General features: G+C 36.0%; 1 protein-coding gene across 1 annotated transcript; it reads left to right on the plus strand.

Moving 5' to 3' along the window:
- Positions 1-207: 207 nt before the first annotated feature.
- Positions 208-1,551, plus strand: LOC136824887 (uncharacterized). The gene is made up of 2 exons (XM_067080867.1): positions 208-574; positions 749-1,551. Exons 1-2 carry the CDS (start codon positions 334-336, stop codon positions 1,549-1,551), a joined length of 1,044 nt encoding a protein of 347 aa, XP_066936968.1. The 5' UTR covers positions 208-333.
- Positions 1,552-10,211: the final 8,660 nt, after the last annotated feature.

Genomic DNA, 10,211 nt, shown 5'->3' on the forward strand with positions numbered 1-10,211 from the left:
GGGGATAACGAATCTCAAACACCCTTAACTTATGAACTGATTGATTGTTGTTTAGGGTCTACAACAATAATATTGACATTTTTGACTGTTTTAGACGAACAATGGAAACTATCTTCTTCAGGGGCACTTAATTATGTTAAAGCTATTTCTGATTTAATGGATTATAGAAAATCATTTGGAATCAATGATAATAAATTGAGGTGTTTTACAATCACAGAAGTTTATTTGAGGAGAGCAAAGGAAAATCTGAGAAAGAAGAAACGCCTTGACGGCACGAGAAACTTTGACCTAGAAACTCTCATTGGTCGAGACAGCTGGGCCACTTTAGAAGAAATGGAGGGAGTCATTCCTTATCATATCTTCAAATTCAAAGAAATCGTTAACAAGTGCAAAGTACAACAACCATTACCCAATAAACAAGAGCTTACATTCTGTACTCGTTTCATCACAACCTTTTTATTTTTACGTGTGAAGTGCAGTAGACCAATGACATTTCAATACTTGACTCTAACAATGATCGAAAAAGCAAAGCAGGCTGATGGTTTCATTGACCAGAGGGAGTTCAAAACGACAGGTAAATATCTTTTTGATACTCTCATCTTAACTGAAGAAGTATTTACTGTCTTGGACACATACACAGACTTTGTTAGACCTCTTATGAAACCAAGTTGTGACTATCTGTTAGTATCGACAACAGGGAATCAATATCAATCTTTGACAACTGCAATGACTTTAATTGTACATCAAGCCATAGGAAAGTATATCCATCCAACAAGATATCGACAAATAGTTGAAACAGCAAGTGCGGATAGATTATCTCGATCCGAACAGGAGATAATATCAGAGGATCAAAAACATAGCTCTGATGTTGCAAAGGTTCACTACAAAAAGAAACAATCGAGAATAGTCGCCACACAAGGTCGTCAATGCATGGAGAAAATGCTTGGTACTACACGAAAGGATCACCAAGAAGCATGTTCAGGCGTGCTCAGAGATTTAGCTGCCCTGTCAAGAAATACAATTGAATCACGACCAAGTCAAGACGCAGTTGCTAGTTCATCTTCTTCTTCAACCTCAACAAACAATCTGATTCCAATGATAGTAGATTCAGACGATGACGCATTCGAACCAAGTAATATCGAGGCTCAATGCACTGAAGTGAACAACATCATGCAACGTGTACAATCAATGTGTTCGACTTCACCTATCTCAAATCAAAATCTAAACGAGTCAAGAGACGTACAAATGGAAGTCGTAAGGTCAACTGTATCCTCTTCACCAAAACGTCCTCAAAACGCTAAGAGTTACGACAAAAGAAGAATAACTGAAAGTGTAGAGGTGAAAAAGGAAATTGCCATTAAAGAGACAAGAAAATCTAGAAATATCAAATTTTCACAAGAGGAAGATGGGGAGCTTTTAAAAGGGATACAAAAACATGGTGAGAAGAATTGGGCAGCCATTATAAAAGACAAAACATTTGAATTTCACCCCTCAAGGACAAGAGACTCGTTGAGGGTACGAGCAGATTCAGCAAAATTAAAAAGCTTTTGAAAATGTAAATTGACTATGAATTTTAAAGTGTTATTTAAACGGTTAATTAAATATTTGATGGAAATTTGTATAGGCCAGTGTCATTTAAGATAATTATATTGTTCTGCTATGCAATTCTCTACTTGTATAGTAGTAATACATTCCCATTCATTTCAAATTTTGAAATTTTGAATTTATTTCCTCAAAAGGACTACTCTTACTGCAGACCACTGGTAGCAAATAGAAAGTCTGTCGATTTTAGTCTACAATTTACATGATAGCCAAGTAGCCAAATGATTTTTGGAAGAATAAGAAAGTTATTTCTATGAATGACGTAACTGAAAATAGAAAAGGACATAATAAAATTGTAATTTTTTGACATGCGCACTCAATAAGAAGTAAAACTTTGTCATTTTTAATTCTTTTTGATCGATAAACTATTTCGAATGTAGACCACTAGTAGAAAATAAATAGCCTGCCAATTTTCCTTTTAACTTGCTTTGATAACCCAGTAGCCAATAGATTTATGGTAGTTCCAGCCATTTTGAATGATATTGTTGACAATTCAATAGGGTATTGGACAGAGATAGGAATTTCCAAATAACGAAATAAAGCTTCACATGACTATTTTTGTCCGATTTTCTATCACATTTTCAGTGACGTCATTAAAAAACATAGTACTACTTTAAATCAACTGGCTATTTGGCTACAAAAGCAATTCCGTTGCCTATTCAAATAAGAAAGATTTTGGGTTTCTAAGTTGTTGCATTCAAGAATAAAAGACAAAGGTTTTTGAGCTTTCAGTAGGATATTTCACTTATATTTCAGTAGTATTTGCACGACATATAGATAACGATATAAAAAAAATTATTCTGAATAAAAATTAAAATCATTCTAAAATTGCCAAGAGCTTTAAATGTTTATTTCTGTTTTGCTTCTTCGTTTTTCTTTACTTCCTTCAATTCCTCTTTTGCTTCTTCCTTTTTCTTTACCTCCTTCAATTCCTCTTTTGCTTCATGTTCTTCCGTGACAAGCCACTGTGGCAAAATTCGCTGGTACCGCACTTTGTATAGCCGTTTCCTCTTTAGGCAAGGCATGCCATCAATTTTGTATACGGTTGTCTCGTATTCTGTTTCGACTCCGCTGGAATCAGCGGAGTCAAGATATATAACATCGTCAATCTTGCGTTTTGGCATGTTCTGTGCTTACTGAACACCAGATTAAAAGAAAGGTGACAGACTAACTGTAAGACACTATTTAAGTAACAACAAAATGAAAATGAGGTAAATTCATCACAACGAGGCAGACTTTTTTAAGTAACGCATGCGCACACATTTGCACTGGACACTTTGTAATTTTTCATTGTTTTTTACAAATATGGCTACTTTGAGAGTAGCCCTTGGGGAGCCCTTTGGTAGCCGTCCCATTTTAGCTTGAAGTTGCTTGGTAGCCCGTAGCCTATTCAAATATGGTAAAATATCTTTTTTAGATTGACGTCATGTTAAAAATAGGAGAATGAAATAGAGTATCTAAGATCGAGACATGCGCACTTCATGAAAATGTGGACTTTGTTGATTTTCATCTCTAAGATGGGCTACATTGATTGTAGCCCGCTGGTAGCCAACTGGTAGCCCATCAATTTTAGCTTGAAGTTGTTTGGTAGCCCGTAGCCCGGTGAAATATGGTAAAATGTCTTTCTTAGAGTGACGTCATGTTAAACTTAGGAGAATGGAATAGAGTATCTAAGATCGAGACATGCGCACTTCATGAAAATGTGGACTTTGTTGATTTTCATCGAATTCTTTCTAAGATGGGCTACATTGATTGTAGCCCGCTGGTAGCCAACTGGTAGCCCATCAATTTTAGCTTGAAGTTGTTTGGTAGCCCGTAGCCCGGTGAAATATGGTAAAATATCTTTCTTAGAGTGACGTCATGTTAAAAATAGGAGAATGGAATAGAGTATCTAAGATCGAGACATGCGCACTTCATGAAAATGTGGACTTTGTTGATTTTCATCGAATTCTTTCTAAGATGGGCTACATTGATTGTAGCCCGCTGGTAGCCAACTGGTAGCCCATCAATTTTAGCTTGAAGTTGTTTGGTAGCCCGTAGCCCGGTGAAATATGGTAAAATGTCTTACTTAGAGTGACGTCATGTTAAAAATAGGAGAATGGAAAGAGTATCTAAGATCGAGACATGCGCACTTCATGAAAATGTGGACTTTGTTAATTTCCATCGAATTCTTTCTAAGATGGGCTACATTGATTGTAGCCCGCTGGTAGCCAACTGGTAGCCCATCAATTTTAGCTTGAAGTTGTTTGGTAGCCCGTAGCCCGGTGAAATATGGTAAAATGTCTTACTTAGAGTGACGTCATGTTAAAAATAGGAGAATGGAATAGAGTATCTAAGATCGAGACATGCGCACTTCATGAAAATGTGGACTTTGTTGATTTTCATCGAATTCTTTCTAAGATGGGCTACATTGATTGTAGCCCGCTGGTAGCCAACTGGTAGCCCATCAATTTTAGCTTGAAGTTGTTTGGTAGCCCGTAGCCCGGTGAAATATGGTAAAATGTCTTACTTAGAGTGACGTCATGTTGAAAATAGGAGAATGGAAACGAGTATCTAAGATCGAGACATGCGCACTTCATGAAAATGTGGACTTTGTTGATTTTCATCGAATTCTTTCTAAGATGGGCTACATTGATTGTAGCCCGCTGGTAGCCAACTGGTAGCCCATCAATTTTAGCTTGAAGTTGTTTGGTAGCCCGTAGCCCGGTGAAATATGGTAAAATATCTTTCTTAGAGTGACGTCATGTTAAAAATAGGAGAATGGAATAGAGTATCTAAGATCGAGACATGCGCACTTCATGAAAATGTGGACTTTGTTAATTTTCATCGAATTCTTTCTAAGATGGGCTACATTGATTGTAGCCCGCTGGTAGCCAACTGGTAGCCCATCAATTTTAGTTTGAAGTTGTTTGGTAGCCCGTAGCCCGGTGAAATATGGTAAAATGTCTTACTTAGACTGACGTCACATTGAAAATAGGAGAATGGAAACGAGTATCTAAGAATTATGATTGTCAAAGTAGCCCATTTAAGAATTTTCTACTAAAAAAACGACAAAGTCCAAATTTCACTTAAGTGCGCATGTCTCGTTCTCTATTATTCGTTCCCATTCTCCTATTATTGATATGACGTCATTGGGAAATCATAATTTAGGCATATTTGAACGGGCTACAGGCTACCAAGCAATCTTAAGCTAAAAATGGTTGGCTACCAGCTGGCTACGAATGGGCTACTGTCAAAGTAGCCCATTTAAGAATTTTCTACTAAAAAAACGACAAAGTCCAAATTCCAATTAAGTGCGCATGTCTCGTTCTCTATCGTTCGTTCCCATTCTCCTATTATTGATATGACGTCATTGGGAAATCATAATTTAGGCATATTTGAACGGGCTACAGGCTACCAAGCAATCTTAAGCTAAAAATGGTTGGCTACCAGCTGGCTACGAGTGGGCTACTGTCAAAGTAGCCCATTTAAGAATTTTCTACTAAAAAAACGACAAAGTCCAAATTTCACTTAAGTGCGCATGTCTCGTTCTCTATCATTCGTTCCCATTCTCCTGTTATTGATATGACGTCATTGGGAAATCATAATTTAGGCATATTTGAACGGGCTACAGGCTACCAAGCAATCTTAAGCTAAAAATGGTTGGCTACCAGCTGGCTACGAGTGGGCTACTGTCAAAGTAGCCCATTTAAGAATTTTCTACTAAAAAAACGACAAAGTCCAAATCCAATTAAGTGCGCATGTCTCGTTCTCTATATTAGTTCCCATTCTCCTATTATTGATATGACGTCATTGGGAAATCATAATTTAGGCATATTTGAACGGGCTACAGGCTACCAAGCAATCTTAAGCTAAAAATGGTTGGCTACCAGCTGGCTACGAATGGGCTACTGTCAAAGTAGCCCATTTAAGAATTTTCTACTAAAAAAACGACAAAGTCCAAATTCCAATTAAGTGCGCATGTCTCGTTCTCTATCGTTCGTTCCCATTCTCCTATTATTGATATGACGTCATTGGGAAATCATAATTTAGGCATATTTGAACGGGCTACAGGCTACCAAGCAATCTTAAGCTAAAAATGGTTGGCTACCAGCTGGCTACGAGTGGGCTACTGTCAAAGTAGCCCATTTAAGAATTTTCTACTAAAAAAACGACAAAGTCCAAATTTCACTTAAGTGCGCATGTCTCGTTCTCTATCGTTCGTTCCCATTCTCCTATTATTGATATGACGTCATTGGGAAATCATAATTTAGGCATATTTGAACGGGCTACAGGCTACCAAGCATCTTAAGCTAAAAATGGTTGGCTACCAGCTGGCTACGAGTGGGCTACTGTCAAAGTAGCCCATTTAAGAATTTTCTACTAAAAAAACGACAAAGTCCAAACTCCAATTAAGTGCGCATGTCTCGTTCTCTATCGTTCGTTCCCATTCTCCTATTATTGATATGACGTCATTGGGAAATCATAATTTAGGCATATTTGAACGGGCTACAGGCTACCAAGCAATCTTAAGCTAAAAATGGTTGGCTACCAGCTGGCTACGAGTGGGCTACTGTCAAAGTAGCCCATTTAAGAATTTTCTACTAAAAAAACGACAAAGTCCAAACTCCAATTAAGTGCGCATGTCTCGTTTTCTATCGTTCGTTCCCATTCTCCTATTATTGATATGACGTCATTGGGAAATCATAATTTAGGCATATTTGAACGGGCTACAGGCTACCAAGCAATCTTAAGCTAAAAATGGTTGGCTACCAGCTGGCTACGAGTGGGCTACTGTCAAAGTAGCCCATTTAAGAACTGGGGCTATGAAAGCAATTGAAAGCTTGCATTGACAGGCTATTTATTTGCTACCAGTTGTCTACACATTGAAGGTAGTTCATCAAAGAAGTATACATTACATTTTCAGATTTATTAAATAGATATGATGGAATATTTTTAAATATTCTTCTTACTATACCTTTTCTAAATCTCATAGGATATTCAAGCAAAACAAAGTTTGGATTTTTTTACAAGATGATAAATGAATGCCATAGTGCAAAGAATCTCAAACCAACGCCCACCATTTAAAAGTATGCATATCAGAAATTGAAAACTCTGTCCCATTATCCTTATTTATTGATTTTTATTGAATCATTAAATTGTACAACATCATAAACCAATCGATCAATATTGATCAATGTCATAAATCAATAAAGCTATCAATATGATGTATACGCTTTTTTTATAAGAAAATACTTTATAAGAATATGATCAAATTGGCCAAAATATTAAGAATATAGTAAGAATATCACCATCATGGAACTTAGCAACTGAATCTATAAATGCCTTACAGTTGTAAATTACCAATGATACCCCAGTAAAGCTCAAAACTCTCATGAAAAGAATCAAGAATTACTATCAGTGTCAGATAAACAAATAATGCCTGTCAGTTCTGCGTTTGGTTTAAACAACTCAACCATAGACGCCATCTTTGCTGGAAGCACTTCTTCTACAACTTCCTCCTCAGCCTCTGTATCAGTCTCTTTTATTATGAAAACTTCTGAATTATACTGGTCGAATCTCGAATGTCTTGAAAACAGCTTTGAAGATCCATCTTTTGAAAGTTCCAAAGGCTTGTATTTATGATGAACTCCTTCTTTTGGTGATGTTTTGCATTTTTTATTATGGCTTGCTTTCTCTGTCAGAAAAAGTTTTCTTCCTTGGCGCTTTTGAAATATTCTACTTGCTTCGACATTCTTGAGAGACATTGCGCTCGCGAACTACTTCACTAAACGCGAAGTGAACACTCCTCGTTCATATGCCTTGTTGGTATATATTTTGGCGTGTTACAAATTTTCGCGGGTACTTAATTTCGCGAGATTTTTGGTCAATTTTCGCGAAATTTAATACTGTTTAAATTTTTCAAAATTACAAAATCGCGAAATTAAATACACGCGAAAAAATTTTTCTTAGTATTTTGTTAGTATTTTTACATCAAAAACGTTGTGTTTCAAAAATACCTAGTTTAGTGAATCGCGAAATTTAATACACGCGAAAATTTTCCAGAAGTCGGCAATTGCAAAATTTAATACACGCGAAACACGTTTTTTCGAAAAAATTTCGCGATTCGCGAAAATTTGTAACACGCGAAAATATATACCAATAAGGTAATACACAATGTCGATCTCTTGACTTGATGAATGCAACTGAGACAAAACTGTTTTCGATTTCATTAAAAAGAGAAAAAAAATGGAGACATAAAAGAAATGGAACAATCAACGTTCGAAAAAAAGATTCGATTATATACTTTCATATCAGATTTTGACACGAGTATAATTAAAAGTTAAATTACAAAAACGACGTTATGAACTTTGAGAAGACGTTAAAAAGACTTTAAATTGTCCACAAAGAATTGAACTGCCTTAAAAGCTTAAACCCCCCTAATCCCTCCGAAAAAATTATTTTAAGAACTACAAATGTTTCAAAAACAATTTTTATGTAGTTTATAAGTGCTTTCACCCCTAACTCTGAACCATAGTAACTCCCCCAACTGGAGGGGCCTGGAATTCCCGAAATATTTTTTCCCAAGTTATTTTTTTCCGAGTTATTTTGCAAACGACGTCATAATTTCAGTTTTTATGAAATCACCACAAAATGAAAACTCGAGTTTTTTCGTGCCTTTAACTTTTCGAGTTATTTGGTATTTCTTAACTCAGTTTTTTTTTATGCCTTTAACTTTTCAAGTTACTTGATAAAAATTATAACTCGGGTTTTTTTGTGTACCTTTATCTTTTCGAGTTATTTGATAAATTTTAACCCGGTTTGTTTCCATGCCTTTAACTCCTCCTCGGGTTATAAAGACTTGATTATACAGTTGACACTCTCTAATTCGACGTTCTGTTATTCGATAAGCTCCCGTTTTCGGTCAAATTGAAAGTTACTGTCAAATATCCTTAAGAAACTCTATTAAACGACGCTCTACTATTCGACATTCTTTCGACAAGCTCCCGTTTTCGATAAAAATTTAAAGTCCCATGAAGGTTTTGGCCAAGCTGCTGCCGAATTTGGACCCAGACTCCGGTGTGTGGTGTGGTACAAGACTGCAAAATTTGAATATGCTGCCATCTTCCAATCAAAAGTTACGAGCATATTTCTTAAATTAGTATTTTGAGAAATATTTTATTTCTCAAATTACGAATTTAAGAAATATTCTTATAAAAAGTGCTAACGTCATCAAAACGAGATGAAATTTTTCAGAAGCCCTCTCCTATCAATAACCAGCTTGTGAGCAAAATTTTGGCGACTGGCTATTCCTAGTTCAGAATTTATGGCCATTTCTAGCTTTTGGCCAAGTGTACACGTTTGGCTGCATAAATCGAAAATGATGATTTTACCATATAAGTCGACGACGTCATCGGATTGATTTCAAATTTTGACCAAGACTCCGGAGTATGATGTGGTACAAGACTGCAAAATTTGAATTTGCTGCCATTTTCCAATCCAAAGTTACGAGCATATTTCTTAAATTAGTATTTTGAGAAATATTTTATTTCTCAAATTACGAATTTAAGAAATATTCTTATAAAAAGTGCTAACGTCAGCAAAACGAGATGAAATTTTGCAGAAGCCCTCCTCCTATCAATACCAGCTTGTGAGCAAAATTTTGGCAACTGGCTATTCCTAGTTCAGAATTTATGGCCATTTCTAGCTTTTGGCCAAGTTTACACGTTTGGCTGCATAAATCGAAAATTATGATTTTGCAATATAAGTCGACGACGTCATCGGATTGATTTCAAATTTTGACCAAGACTCCGGAGTATGGTGTGGTACAAGACTGCAAAATTTGAATTTGCTGCCATTTTCCAATCCAAAGTTACGAGCATATTTCTTAAATTAGTATTTTGAGAAATATTTTATTTCTCAAATTACGAATTTAAGAAATATTCTTATAAAAGTGCTAACGTCATCAAAACGAGATGAAATTTTTCAGAAGCCCTCCTCCTATCAATACCAGCTTGTGAGCAAAATTTTGGCGACTGGCTATTCCTAGTTCAGAATTTATGGCCATTTCTAGCTTTTGGCCAAGTGTACACGTTTGGCTGCATAAATCGAAAATGATGATTTTGCCATATAAGTCGATGACGTCATCGGATTGATTTCAAATTTGGACCGAGACTCCAGAGTATGATGTGGTACAAGACTGCAACATTTGAATTTGCTGTCATCTTCCAATCAAAAGTTACGAGCATATTTCTTAAATTAGTATTTTGAGAAATATTTTATTTCTCAAATTACGAATTTAAGAAATATTCTTATAAAAAGTGCTAACGTCAACAAAACGAGATGAAATTTTGCAGAAGCCCTCCTCCTATCAATACCAGCTTGTGAGCAAAATTTTGGCAACTGGCTATTCCTAGTTCAGAATTTATGGCCATTTCTAGCTTTTGGCCAAGTGTACACGTTTGGCTGCATAAATCGAAAATGATGATTTTGCCATAGATATCGATGACGTCATTGAATTGATTTCAAATTTGGACCCACACTTTGGTGTGTGGTGTGGTACCAGACTGCAAAATTTGAATATGCTGCTATCTTCCAATCAAAAGTTACCAGCATATTTCTTAAATTAG

Source organism: Clytia hemisphaerica, unplaced genomic scaffold (genome assembly GCF_902728285.1).
Source record: "Clytia hemisphaerica strain Z4C2 unplaced genomic scaffold, Clytia hemisphaerica genome assembly, whole genome shotgun sequence".
Classification (NCBI taxonomy): domain Eukaryota; kingdom Metazoa; phylum Cnidaria; class Hydrozoa; order Leptothecata; family Clytiidae; genus Clytia; species Clytia hemisphaerica.

Excerpts from the sequence above, each read along its gene's own strand:
- LOC136824887 (XM_067080867.1), top strand. The coding sequence starts at position 334 with ATGGAGGGAGTCATTCCTTATCATATCTTCAAATTCAAAGAAATCGTT. Across the intron at positions 575-748 it reads GAGGGAGTTCAAAACGACAG|CCATAGGAAAGTATATCCAT; the intron begins GTAAATATCTTT and ends TTGTACATCAAG.